Source organism: Panthera pardus, unplaced genomic scaffold, assembly GCF_024362965.1.
Source record: "Panthera pardus isolate Hobbes unplaced genomic scaffold, ASM2436296v1 HiC_scaffold_24, whole genome shotgun sequence".
NCBI classification, from domain to species: Eukaryota; Metazoa; Chordata; class Mammalia; order Carnivora; family Felidae; genus Panthera; species Panthera pardus.
In genome coordinates, this window is record NW_026526810.1 from 138,392,796 (window position 1) to 138,406,836 (window position 14,041).

Sequence of the window (14,041 nt, forward strand, 5' to 3'; positions counted from 1 at the left end):
GGTCCTCTGCAGGAGACACGGGCACCGAGATGGTGAACCCCAAGGGCCAGGAAAGAAAGAGGGTTTGCCTGGCCTGGCCTTGTTTCAATAAAACTCTTTGTAGACAACAAAACAGGCAGGAACGGAAGGAAAGGCCACCGTAATACCGTAGATACTGGGGGAACAGAACAGATGCCAGAGGAGCTTTTCCTATATCCCAGGGCGGCATCTGGCCACTGACCCGGACCACCGCCAAAGGGACGGGGTGGAGACTCCTCCTTGGGCCCTGGAATCTGGACGTCCTTTCCCAGGGCTTTTCCCCACCCTGCCTGTCCCGTGGGCCGAGTGGGTAGCCCTGGGCACGGTCCCCTACCGGCCTGGGTCCCCAAGTCCACTGTGAGCCCCAGGGCCAAGAGCCGCCCCTGCCCCCAATTGTTCTCCATTGTCTCGCCTAAGGAACGCAGAGGGGCACCGGGGGGGTAACAGGGGGTTCCGGGCACAAAGAGCACACTGCGGAGGGGCCTGGGGACATCAGCTCCACACGGCGGGCCAGGCGCGGCGCCCCCCAGCGCCCCTGCAGGCAGGGCCCCCGGCGGGCTAGGGCAGGGCGACCGGCGGCCCCGGTCCGAGCGGCCCACCCGGAGCCCGCCAGGTGGGGGGACCACGGAGAGTTCGCGGGGGGCGGGAGGAGCCCGGGGCCCACTGCGCAGGGGACACGGGAAGTGCGCGGAGGGCCCCCAGTGGGTGCGTGGGGACACGGGGCACGCGGGGCGACAGCGAGTGCCCCTGGGGGGCGCCGCGGACACGCGAGTGCGCGGGACTGCGGTACTGGGCGGGTGCTGGCGGCCGGGGACGCGGGAGCGCGTGTGGCGGGCGGACCGGCGGGGTGTGTGTGTGGAGGCGACGGCGGTGCGGGGTGCGGGGTGCGGGGTGGGGGGTGGGGTTCCACCCGGAGGCTCCCTGGGGGCGGGGCGGGGTGGGGCAGGCGGGGCGGGGCCTGTGCGCGGGCGCGGGCGCGCGCTCCCGAGGGTCGCGGGCCGGGGGACGCCTCTCGAGTCGGCGGCAGGGAGCGCGAGCGTCCCCGCACTTCCGGCCAGCGCTCCGCGGGCCTCGATTGGGCTCGAGGCGGTGAGCGCGCGCCCGCTCAGCCAATCGGCGGCGGCGGCGGGGCGGGGGCGGGGCGCGCGGCGGGGGCGCGCGGCGCGGGGAGGGGCGGGGCGCGCGGCGCGGGGCGGGGCGGCCGCAGCCTGGTTGCCGCCCGCGGGCCCGTCCGCCGCCCGCCCGGCCGTCCCCGCCGCCGGCAGCCATGTGACCGCGCCGCCGCCCTCCGCGCGCCCGGCCCGCCCGCCCGCCCGCCCGCCGCGCGTCCGCGGCCCGGCCGCAGCCCAGGCCGCCGAGGGAGCGGCGGGGCCGGCGCCATGGCCGAGCGGGGCCGCTTGGGCCTGGCCGGCGCGCCCGCCGCGCTCAACACGCCCGTGCCCATGAACCTGTTCGCCACCTGGGAGGTGGACGGCTCCAGCCCCAGCTGCGTGCCCAGGTACGCCGCCGCCCGGCCGCTTTGTTCCCGCGCGCACCTGCCGGACACCCGGGACCTGTTCCCGGGACCGCCTGCCCGGGGCTGTCCATCCGGGCCCTGCGCACCGCGCCGTCCCCACCCGGGACGGTCCGCCTCGCACCGTCCACTCGGGACCTGCTCCCTGGGCCGTCCCCACCCGAGACTGTCCATCCGGGACTCCACCCGGGACCTCGTGCTCGGGGCCGTCCCCCGGGTCCTCGTGCCCGGGGTCTCCACCCGAACCGCCCGTCCACCCGGGGCCCCCCACCCCGGGCCTCGCGTTTGCGCGCTCCACTCCGGCATGCGCATTCAATGGGAGCAATCTCTGACGCGTGGAGGGCCTCTGAGGTCCTGGCACCGCCGGGAGGGAGTGGCGCGGGTGTCTCAGGTCCCGCGGTCTTCTGAGGCTCACCTGGTTTCGCTCCCAGGCGGCATCATTGCACCTGTCCACTGATGCGGTGCTGGTGCTGGAGTTGACTCAGGGCGCCTCCTCTCTCCCCTGCTGTCAGATTTCCTTTTGCGCGCAGCCACACTGTCAAGTCCGAGTGTCCTGGGAGTGACCCGCAGGGCGCACAGTGTCCAGAGGACACCTGAAGTTGGGACCGTGATTTTTCTCTTTCATCCAGCGCACAGCTTTTTGTTGGTGGTCTTGGGGGCCTGGTGCTGCCTGCTCAGTCCTGCTGGCCCTTTACCTGTGTGCGCCGTGTTTCCTAGTTTAGAGACACCTTCGTGTCCATGAGCTGGGCGCTTTGCACCAGGCTGTTAGTTTTGCCATGGCAGAGGACTGCACCCCCCGCCTCGGTGGGGAAGTGGCTGGACCCCAGTGGGAACAGCTAGACCAGGTCTACCCACAGGCCAGTGCTGTAGCGAGGTCACCTCCACGCAGACTGGCAGCCTCCCTGTTTTCCTTGCCAGCTTGGCGCTCTCTCGGTTTCTTCCAGACTCAGTGGTCCCTGAAGATGAAGTTCTCAGGCCAGAGGGAAGAGGCAGACTCGCACTAGGGTCAGGGCTGGAGGGCTGCACTCCCTAGGGAGACCTCGTGGTGAGGACCTCAGGATTGCCATCCAGACATGGGGAGTGGGTGGTGTATTGCTGAAGGGGACACAGCTCGTTCTATAGGTGTCACAGAGCGAGGTGTTGGGGATGCCAGTCTGTGGGGTGTGCTCCCTGGGGGTGCAGAGCTGGGAGCTCAGGGCACTGGCTGTGCCAAGTGGAAAGGACGGGCCCTCTGTATACCTGCCAGATCTGCATGGGGCCTCCTGGAGGACGCGGTGACCCTGTGAGACCTGAGGGTCGGTGTTAGCCGGGGTTGGGGGCCAGTGACTCCAGACCCACCTGCTCACCTCTCCTTCTGGGAGGTCTCTGAGCCTCGCAGCCAAGCTGAGGAGCATCTCCTCGCCCTTTCCCATCCTGGCATTTGCCCTAGGGTCGAGTCCCACAGCCAGGGGTCAATATGGGCAGCTCTTCCCCCGATGTGTCTGTCCCTCTGCACTGTCACCACCGCCGCCAGCCCTTAGATCTCTCATGCTGGCTGCCTTCCGTCAGTGCCCCCTTGCTACACCACGTGCCCCCCGACAGAGTGCAGAGCGTGGCCTCTGTTTGCTGCACCTCTCCAGCTGCTTCCTGGGGCTCCCCAAAAGACCGCTGAAGTTTAACTGGAGGGTGGTGGGGGGAGGTTGCAGGAGAGGCCAGGAGGGTAGGAGCTGGATTTAGGGTCCTTGCAACACCTTGTGGAGATGGTCTGGGAAGCCCTCTCTGGTGAGCGTCAGGGGACGGGGGTGGGGTGTGCAGCCTGGGCCGAAGGGGAGGGGTGATGGCGGGTGGTGTTCTTTGGGGTGAGCACGACAGCCATCAGGAGAGGCAGGCAGAGTTTATGGGTTGAACATAGGGAACATGGGTTATGGCACACGCCCCCCACCTGTCCTGGTGAGTGTGGCCCCTCCCTGAGAGGCGGTGCCCGTCCCCTGCCTTCTGCGCAGGACTGTTTTTCGTACCTAAAGGGGTCATACTTTCTCTGTTCGTTTGCGTGTCTTGCTCTCACCCAGTCTTTAAGTTCCCGAGTGACAGCGTACCCGTGGCTGCCCCTGCAAGATGACAACATGGGCCTCTGCTCTTCAGGGGACCTTTCACCCGTTTCCAGCTTTTCGGCAATGTCGGATGTGCTGCCGTCGGCGTCGAGTCCCCGTCCTGTGCACGTGTGTGTCCAGGGGGCGGCCAGGCCTGCCGCAAGCACGTGCCCGTAGTAGGGTTTGGGGGTGTGTGCGCGGTGTTGCTACCAGGAGGCTTCCCGCAGTGGCTGTGCCAACTCCAGCCCCCAGCGGCGGGGCGGAGAGTCCCCAGTGCTCCACATTCTTGCCAACACTTTGCCTGACTTTTAATTTTTGCCAGTCTGGTGGGTGTGAAATGGTCTCGTGGTTTTAATTCGAATTTCTCTGATTACTGATGCCGTTTGCACTTCCTCGTCCGCAAAATTGCAGGCCACTTCTTTTGCCAATTTTTCTTTCTCCTTCTTATTTTTATTTTGTCCCCCCTTGAGCCGGGGCAGTTTCTTGAGGGGAAGGTCATCCTTCCCCAGCCACAAGCGTTAGGGCCGTCTTCTCCCAGTGATGCGTGGTCCTTGGCGGTCTGCGAGGTGTGCACCTCTGCCTTTCCTGGCTCCTGTCTCTCGCCCTTCCCTTCCTGGTCGTGGCGGAAGCTCCCTGCTCTCCCCGGGGCCTGTGCAAGGTGTGAAGCTGGAACTCCAGGGAGCCCTGAGTTGGTGGCTTTCCCCGAGGAGGCCGTCACAGGTGCACTCTTCCCGGGTGGCCATCAGCAGTGGCGTGGCGCCCTTCCCTGTCGCCTCCTGTCTGCGCCGTGGCCGGGGTTCCGCAGGTGGCCCCTCCCCTACCCCTGGGCCCCAGCAGATTCTGGGTCACTTCATACCCTTGTGCGCCCCATTTATTTTTTCTTTCCTGTTCAGGTTATCGATTAGTTTTTAAATTTTGGGGGGCTGGTCATCCTTTCCCCTGCTTACTGTTCACTCCGATCTTTACCTCTGTGAACCCCTTGTTCGCATCCTTGGCCCATTACAGGGACCGAATTGCAGTTTGGTTCACATGGTGGAGGGAGGAGGTTGTCCAGCTGGCAGGGGACGTCTGGTGGCTGTGTGCCCGTCGGCCACACCCCAGCAAGACGGGAGCGGCCGCTCGCACCTGCAGGCTAGTTCCGTTGTTCTGGGGCCTCCCTGCGGCGGGATCAGGCAGCACGTGGCTCTTGGGCCCACGCACGCCGAGTCCGTGTCCACGGTCCCTCCTCTGGGTGCGCACGGTATCCCGCGGTGGGAAGAAACCGCGCCTTGTTTCTACCTGTCCTGTCGGCAGGCGTGTGGGTTGTTTCCAGGGTGAGGCTCTTGGGTTCACAGCTGCCATGGCCGTTTGGGGCAGGGCTGTCACTTGTCCTTGGTGACAACTGGCCACCGGGGGGGGGGGGTGGCGTGTGCCAGTTTTCTGAAGTGGTGGCACTGTCTGCTGCTGCCACTAGCCGCGTCCTGTGTTCCGTCTTGTGTTCCATCGTCTTGTGACTTCTAGCCATTCCGACAGCTGGGTGATGGCTTCTCCTGAGGGTCTTTTCTGGGATTATTGTGCCTGGATGTTGAATATAACCAAACAGGGTTTTTTTTTAAATTAAGAGCATCATCTGATTCTCCTTGACTTGCTGTTGTGGTACATTACGTTACGTAAATGGATTTTCTAGTATTAAACTAACCTTCTGTTCTTGGAAAAATTCCAGCCTGGTCGTGCAGTGTCACCCTTCTCGCTCATTGGCGGGTTTAGACGATGAAGATTTTGTTTAGGATCTGTGTGTGTGCGCGTGTGGTCTGCTGTCTCACCAGATTCTGATGCCAAGACACTTTGTAGAACACGCTTCAGAGTGTGTCTCCTTTTGCTGCTTTGTGGCGTCCTGTATGCAAGACTGGGGCTGCTTCATCCGGAATGTTTGTGGGAAGCCAGCCAGAAAGGACCCTCAGCGTGGGATTGCTTTATAGGCACTGCCCAGATTCAGTGGCTTCCATAGCTGTAGGACACTTTCCCCCCTTTGAGTTGGCGTTTTAAAATATGTTTTCCTGAGAATGTGTCCATTTTGTCCAGATGTTTGAGTTTATTGGCATATAGTCGTTCACGATATTCTCTTATTTTTATTTTCTAACGCCCGCAGGGTCTGTAGTGCTGTCCCCTCAGTTCGTCACACTGGCTGTCTGTGCAGGTGGACAAGAACGCTTGTCTCTGTCTCACCGAGGGCTCAGCAGTGGATGAAATGAATACTGGTTCTTTGTTTTCTGCCATTTATGATTCTCAGGCTTACATTGCTGTTCTTGTTGTAGTTTCTTCTGATAAATGTGTGGCTCCTCATTTTCCTCCTCGTTTCCTTTCACATAAGCGTCTGTACTTTGGAAATCAGCTGTGCCTCACAGAGTCGTTCCACTTAAAATATTCTTCGTGGTCTCCACTATTCTCTCCGTAACCTGTCGGAATTGCAAGTTTCCAAGTTTCTGGATACGCAAACATATGGGTTTGTTTCCTAGTTTTCCATGATGCAGTTTATCTCTCTTCTTCCGACTGTTCTTTTCTAACCTAATTATGTTGTGGTCAGAGAGAGTGGTCAGCATGACACCAGGTCCATAATATTTTTTGTGACTTGCCTTATGGCTCAGTTTGAGGTCAGTTTTCATACATGTTCTGTTTGTACCGAAAAGGAATGCGTTTCTGGCAGTTGATGGCGTTTGATGTCTGTCCGCGCCCTTCAGGCTTGGTTCACTGCCGTCTTCAGATCTCTTCCCCTTTTTGTCTACCGGAGAAGTGTGTTAAAATCTTCTGATGGTGGATTGATCTGTTTCTCTTGGACTTGTGTCATTTTGAGACTAAGCTCTTAGGTACATACGTGTTTGGATTATGATACCTTCCAGGGGTTTTGAACTTTGAGCACATATGGCTGTCTGAACGTGGACTTTGGTGACAGGAAAGCTCTCTGAGCTTCTGGAAAGCACTATGTGTTACTTCTTTTTCCACCTTTTTTCTTTAGACTTTCGTGTGTCCTTTCACGTGAGATGTATCTTTGGTTATTCGGCATGGATCTAGTTTTTGTTCACTCTGAGAATCTTTATTTTTTAACTAGAATCTGAGAATCTTTATTTTTTAACTAGAATAATTTAGGTCTTTTGCCTAAATTACTGACGTTTCGGTTCGCGTCTACCTGTTTACGTTTTGTGCTCATCAGTTTTCTATTTTCTGTGTTTGTTTTTCTCTTTGGTCTTACCTTATTTTGAACGGGCTTTTTCTCATTCTATTTCTCCAGCATATATTAGTTTGAAATTTACCACTGTTTCTGTGTCTTAGTGATTACTGTGTACGTTGCAGTTTGCATACTGGCTGTATTTTCAAGGTAATTTACCTTTATTCTGTTCCTGGCAGACGCAAGGACGGACCTTACAACCTGTCGTTCTGACCCAACCCTTTCATGCTGACACGCTCCTGTTTGGTGTACGTCACCGTGCTCGTGAGCCCGGGAGGCACTTCTCCGCTCTACTCCGCTCTTCTGTTAGCACTCGATTAACCGCAAAACTCACCACTTCCTTTCCTTTATTTCAGAACCTGGAATAGTTTTCCTCCTCTTTATGTCTGAGAAGGCATCTTCAGGATTTTCTTTAGCGAGGTGGTGTTGATAACTGCTTTTCTGTGTATCGGGAACGTTTGTCCTTTTTTCTGGAGGGTGTCCTGTGGGTGTGGACGTGCAGGTGGCATCTCCCCTCTGCACGTGGAGGGCGTATCTTCCTGACTTTGTGCTCAGTTTTGCTGTTGAGAAGTCGGCCGTCGGTCGGGTGAGACTCATTTGAAGGTCTGTCCTCCGCGATCGCCTCTCTGTCGCCTCCAGGTGTGGCTTTCTTCTGATACTGCCTGGTCATGGTTGGGGTTCTCCAACTTCGTGGGTCGGTGGTTTTGACCAGTTCTGGGAAGTGCCAGCCGCCCTCTCTTCAGCGCCGTCCCTGCGGGCCTCTGGAGCCCCGTCCGGATGCGACCATCCCGGCGGGTGGTCACAGAGACCACTGCCGGGCAGGTTTTGCGTGTCCCCGTGACGGTGGCTGGTTCTCAGCTCTTCCTTCTACCTCTGCCCGCGTCCCACGGGGCAGCCGGTGGGCACTGTGCCGTCTTCCACCCAGGGCTCGGTGTGGACATGGTGCGCCTGCTTGGGGAGCTCCCGGAGCTGAACGGGGGTGCTCTGCTCACGAGTGTGGGTTTTGTTTCGAGTGTGCGGGTGTGTGCTGGGGGAGAGGCACAGGCTGGGCGCCGTGGACTTGGCTGGCAGCTGGGGCGGGGTGGATGTGTACGCGGGCGGAGGGGGGGCCGCGGTGCTTGCCGCGTCCGAAGGATGAAGTCGGCTCGGAGGGGAGACCGAGAAGGCTGGCCCTCTGTGGCCCGTGGGCTGGCATCTGTGGGGGGCACTTGGGCATCCAGTGCCTCTCGCTGCAGCCCACCCGTGAGTGTGCACCTGGGCCGTGGTCTGCTTCCTGTGCAGAATTGGCCTTTGTGTGGCAGGAAGCAGCTGCCTTAAGGGAGCTCACAGCTGCTTTGCTGGGGGGTGGGGGGGGCAGGGTGGTCTCATGTGATGCTTGGGTGGGGACCCCTCGGCTGGGCTCCAGAAGCAGCTCTCCGCGCTCCTGCCCCACATGCTGGCCGTCCCGCGTGGGAGGGCTGGGTGAGGGCGGGTGCCCGTGGGGTAGGGGGACCGCTCCAGAGAATGGCTGTTCAATCGGGAAAAATGATGTGTTTTTTTGACCCTGTGATGGGTCAGATCACGAGGGTCCGTCGGGAGCCCAGGCAGCATGCGGCCCGGCCAGAGTGACCCGTCACAGAGACGGGTGCTGGGATGCAGGCAGGGTGGGCGGACCGTGTGCGCCCAGAGCCCACGGGTTGAGCGTGCCCTCCCCGCGGGCACAGCCCAGTGTCATCCAGCATCGTGGCCGGCCCCAGGCTGCTGTGCTCTGGGCACTGGCACATCCGCGCGTCCCCGCCGGCGGTGCGGGGCAGCGTTTGGACTCGGGCAGGGCGCGGCAAGCGCGTGGAACTGCCGGACCGCACCTGCGCCTCATCGGCTCCCGCGGTTGCTAGGCAGCCTTGCAGTGGAAAGTCAGCCTTGGAGATGGTGTGGGCGCGTACTTAGAGGCCCGGCTCCTGTCTGCCCTCGAGGTGCCTCGGTCCAGGGGGACTGTACCCGAGCCGCACCGTCTGGACTTCCGTCCGGTGGAAGCGCTCTGTTTGTCGGTGTCTCCGGCCCCGTCTCCCTCTGGGGGAAGGGCAGCTGTGCACCTGACAGGCAGGGAGGCACGCGTACAAAGCCCAGCTGCCGCTTGCCTGGCGGTTGGCGCCCCAGGGAGTCAAGGCCGCGGCCCCGGGTCTCTTGCTGCTCTAGCCAGGGTGGGTCCCCTGTGGCGGCGGGGGCACCAGGGACTGGCGCACCTGCCCCCTGGCCAGGCACAGGTAGCACCCAGCCGCGGTGCCGAGAGCCTGTGGGCGCTGTTGTCCCGATGGTGGGAGACGAGGGCCGGGGGCCGGGACAGGCGGTGGGCACACGTGGGGCTCTGCTGCCCATCGGCAGGTGGGCTGGGAGGGGCCCGGGAGGAACCGGCCCAGCCTCTCCTCCCAGCTGGCTTGTGCTCCTGGCAGCAAGGGAGGTGCCTCGAGTGTCTCACGGCCGGCTGTCAGCTGGCTCCGTGTCTGCTTTCCACGTGGCAACACCACCGTTCCAGCATGCACCCCCGCGCCCCGCCCCTGCACGCACATCGTGGGGTCTGAGGTGAACGGCGCAGTGTCTGTCCACAGCGTCACCCTCTGCCCTCCCTGTGGGTGGAGTCCTGCTGGCAGGGGGTTTAGCCCCTGTCTCTGCCCCCACCCCCGCCCCCACAGGCCCTCGTCCCTCCTCCACCGCCGGGCGGGCCCTCAGAGGCACCCCCTCTGCTCAGACGGGGTCGTACCCTTCACCGAAGTGCCAGCCCGGCTCTGCCCTGGGTGGGCTGCACAGTCTCCATCCTCGTGTGGCAACCACCTCCTTCCTGTCCCCGGTTGCTCGGCTCAATTCGTAGGGCACATGTCGTCCCCACTGGGACGGTGCTGGCGCCCCCAGGCAGGCCCTCAGGTGACCTCTGGGGTGACCTCTGTGAGTCAGAGCCTCGAACTGTGGACAGCTGGGGCGCCTGCCTCTTTCCCTGAGTTTTTTCTCCAGATAGTTTTTATTTCTTCTAATGTATTTGCTAGGATCCGTCACGTAATTTGAGTCTCGTGTTGCCGCGTGACTGTGGCAGATCTCGCACCCGTGACCGTACCTCCCGATTGTGTCCTGGGAGGTTGGGACCTCCCTGGTTTCGAGTGAGCGTCTGTGGCACGGCGTGGCCTCCCGGGTGGAAGGGGCGGCACGTGGAGCACGGCTCCGCAGGTGCCCCGGCCTCGCACTTCTGCCCTCAGCTGGGCGGTGCCTCCGTGCTCACACACGCATCCCTGCCCACCCGGGAGGGGACGTTGTGGGTCTCCAGGGCCCCCAGAAGTGCCTCAGGCAGGTGTCCTGCCGAGGGCCGGCTCTGGGGACCTCGCCTGCGGCCAGCTGACTGTCCTCTGGGGTCCCCGGGGGTCCTAGGCCATCGCAGAGGGCCCTTCAGGAGCGTGCAGGCTCTGGCTGGATCCTAGCTTAGGCTTCAGCCGGCCGAGCGTAACTGGAGGTTAGTAGGGACGGGTCGGCACACCCTCTTCTCTGGCTGGTTCTGCCAGGAAATGCGCGAGCGGGGACTGTGTTTACAAACATAGCACTTGTCCGATGGAGCGTCCGGGGGGCAGGACGATGAACTCATTTGTGGGTGTGGGGCCCCTGAGAGAGGAGTGAGGATGGGGGGCTGAGCGGGTGGCTGGGAGGGCGGACAGGGCCTGGTCAGGGCGAGCCCTTGGGAGGAAGGGAAGACGACGGGGCTCCCTGGGACAGAAGGGGCGTCGCGGGGGGTGACGGGCTGTTTGCACACAAGGGGCACCGGGTCCTGGCTCCCCACCAGGCTGCGCTGTGACGGTGGAGGCTGCCTTCCTGGTCTGAGTTCAGCATTGTGAGCACTGCAGCTGAGGGAGGGGCCCTGCTGGGGGCCCCGGTGAGGAGGCAGGAGGCTGAGGCCTTGGGGTCTGGGCGGGGCGTCTGCCACCTTCGCCTCCGACTTGCCCGCATGTGCCGGGAGGCATGGGCCGGACCCATCCGTGGGTTCTGGAAGGCCACCTGGCAGGTCATGGAAGGTTCCGGTTGTGTGTTTATTCGTGGTCTGGGTCTGGAGCAGAACTGTCGACAGCTGAGCCCCCTGAGGATCGCTGGTGGCATCGATCTCAGCAGATAAAAGCCGCGTGCAGCGGCAGGCCAGGCGTGAGGGCCGTGGTGAGGGTTCTCCGGGAGAAGCCGGTGTGGACGCCGAGCCCTCTGCCCAGCGGTGAGGCCCTGCCTCTGTCTTCGTCTGAACCAGCAGAGTCGACCACAGCTGCCTTCCTCTTTCCTGCTTTGCCTCTTGGAGAATCACTTCCTCAAGAATAGGTGGTGACCACCCTGCCCGGGGCAGGCTGCTCCCGTGGACAGGAGGACATTCCATTCTGTGCCACCACGGCGGAGGCCCACCAGGGAGGGGACAGCTGCGTCACCAGCCGCCGCGGGGGGGGGACGCAGGAAACTGCTGGCCTGGCCTCACGGTCACTTGAAAGCTGGGGTGTCCGCACGTGCCGTCCCTGAAATAGGAGCCCCGGGCGGGGTCTTCAGGCGGAGGAGGCCGGCCCGGTGGGTGAGAAAATACCACCCCGAGGACCTTCGTGGTCGCGCCCCAGCGCCTGTCTGCTCACAGGGAGCTCGCTGGGCAATGATCTTCGTGTTGGGAACAAACAGAAAACGTGTCTGATTGGATTGGTTTAGGAGAGAGCTCCTGGTGAATTTGCTCCTTGGGGGTTTTCTGGTTCCCTCAAGAGGAGGGGAGGATGAGGTCCCTTCTCCCAAGAGCGCGGCCTGCGACCCAACGAGAAAGGCAGGCCAGCTCCTCGACCCAGAGTCCCACAGCAGGGGACTCGGCGGTGACCTTCAGGCCCATCCCCCGGCTGACAGAGCCCTGAGCCGTGGTGCTCAGGTGGGCACGAGCCGGGCCCCGAGCCGTGGGCACGGTGAAGCCAGGGCGGGGGTCCTCGTCCTCACTGGCCGTGCGCTGTAGTGTAGAGGCCCTGGGCCCCCACGCGGCCCTGTCCCAACCCCCTGCTCCCTCCCGCCCGCTACAGACGCCCAGCTTGGCATTCTGGGCGTCATTTGAGATTTGCTCCCCAGCAGCTGTTGCCTTTCCTGCCTGGATGAGAAGCCCCTGGAACCAGGCCCAGCCTGCTGTCCCCTCCCTGTGGCCCCCCGGCCTCCAGCACCGTCCTGGGCACCGGGCTGGCTGATGCTTGTGGAGAGGACATGGGGTGGGGGTGTGGTGGCCTTCAGGAGCTCCAGGAGTTTCCGGGGCTGGGGTCCTCAGTGTCCTCTGGGCGGGGCGGGGGGTGGGGGGCGTTGCTGTGGTGTAAGCAGCCAGGGGGCCGCTCGAAACGGGAATGGCGGGGGATGTGGTGGGGCCCAGCGCTGTCCCCAGACCCGGGGCTCCCGGTGCCCAGCGGGTCCACAGCACACAGCAGGCTGCTTCGTCCGCAGAGCCGACAGGCGCGCCCGTGGCGCCCGTCCCCAGCCTGCCGGGCAGCGGACATCTGCAGCTGGAACTCAGGGCGGGTGCAGAGGAGGGGCGAGCGCCCACCGGCACCTGCACCCGCCTCACGCCGGCTCCACGTGGCACCCCACCTTGCCCTTTCCCTTTCGGGGTCTCGCAGCCCCTCCAGAGAGGAAGGGCTGTGAGGCAGGTCCCCCCTGAGCCAGCGCACCTGATCCCATGTGATGGCACCTTGGCTTTTTCATCCCGGCCACCCAGTGGGCTGTGGGCACGATCCTGGCTTGGCGCGGGGAGCTGGGGGCCCCGAGCGGTCACTGCTGTGCCCGCAGAGGGCGGTGGGAAGTGGCCGAGCCTGCAGGCCAGTCCGCCTGACCGTTGGCCTGACCTCGGTGTGACCCTGCCCCTCGGGTGACGGGGGCCCCGGCGAATCTGAGGCGGTCCCTCAGGGTGTGGTGAGAAGAGGGGCCCGGCACTGTCTGGAAGGGCGAGAACCTCCCTGGGTGCCAGAGACCAAGGAGGCTGCTACTGGGAAACGTGTGAGCACAGACCCCCTGTCGGGACCATCCAGGAGTGTCTCTGGCTGGGGCCGAGCCTGCTGGGGTGCGGCCAGGAGACAATGGGAGGGGTGGGCGCCGTCTGGGAGAGGAGGGGGGTGGTGGCCGCTGGGGGGGGGGGGGGGCGCTTGGAGTCATTGGGAGGAAGGGGGTGAGGGGTGTGGCTTCTCCTGGATCGATCACCTGATTCTCAGACGTGGCAGAGCAGGGGGTGGTGAGACGGGGGCCCAGAGTGGGGCGCAGACCCGGGAGCGCCAGAGCCCGCATGGCCTTGCCGTGGACCTGGGTGGGTAGGCCGTGGCCGTGGCCGGCGTCTCAGGTGTACAGCTGCTGACCAAGTGGGTGTTCGCGGGCGGAACCAGTGGGGAGGAGGGGCTGCTGGGCTGGGGGCTGGCACGGGGTGAGGGAGGGGGTCCTGGTGCCGGCGGAGGCAGCGCGTGGTCTGTGTGTTGCTGGCAGCCTGGTGGCTCCCGGGGGGGGGGGGGGCACAGCCCAGGTGGGCTGGATGTGCGAGAAGCCCAAGACAGGTTTGTGAGGGGGTGGACGGGGCTTCCTGGAGACTTCGTCCCGTGTCCTTTTCCGGCCGGAGCCGCGCTGCCTGCTCGTAGGCCTCTGGCGACGCGTCCCCCCCCCCCCCCCCCCCGTGGACCCTGGCCCACTTCCCAGGTCACCGCCGGGGCTGCGCCGCCTGCCGCCCTGCGCAGGTGGTCTGGCGTGGCTGGAGCTGGCCTCGGCTCGGCTTCCTGGTGACGGGCCCCTTGTCATTTCTGTCCTCTGCTCGAATCCCGCTGTGTCCTCAGCACCGCCTGGCCAGCTGTGTCCGCGGCAGCCCCCGCCCCGCCCGGGAGGGCCGCTCTCTCGCACAAACCCACTTCTGACTCCAGGTCTGTACGTCTGCGGCACCTGTCACACGCGTTTGTCGTGCTTCCTTCTCTTTGCGTTTTTGGCCATTTTTCTCCGAGGAAACCGATCGAGACTGATTTGCCTTCCTTTATTAGCGTCTCCAGGAAAGTTTTCTGTCCATTTGTCTGTTACTGGCTTGCGCTGCCTTTGAAGGGAAAGCCGCCCCCTCCCCGCCACCCTGGCCCCTTCGAGACAGCCACAGGGGACGGCCTCGCCTCTGCCCCGCCCTCCCGGGGCCCTCGGACGCTTCTGTCTTCTGGCCTCTGCGGCGATTTTGAGAAGTTGGGGAGAAGCCTGCTGGAGGTTCCTCGTGGGGAGGGAGTT

The 14,041-nt window shown here is 63.2% G+C and overlaps 1 protein-coding gene across 7 annotated transcripts in view; it reads left to right on the top strand.

The window, feature by feature from the left end:
- Positions 1-1,249: 1,249 nt before the first annotated feature.
- PACS2 (phosphofurin acidic cluster sorting protein 2) overlaps positions 1,250-14,041 on the top strand; it is a 54,133-nt gene continuing 41,341 nt past the window's right edge. For 3 of the 7 annotated variants that reach the window (XM_053889920.1, XM_053889918.1, XM_053889922.1), the window contains exon 1: positions 1,253-1,516. In XM_053889920.1, the coding sequence (XP_053745895.1) occupies positions 1,398-1,516 (119 nt within the window). In that variant the 5' untranslated portion in view covers positions 1,253-1,397. Of the gene's footprint in view, positions 1,517-14,041 lie in introns of all 7 variants that reach the window. The other 4 variants (XM_053889923.1, XM_053889919.1, XM_053889917.1 and 1 more) reach the window with 4 other exon arrangements.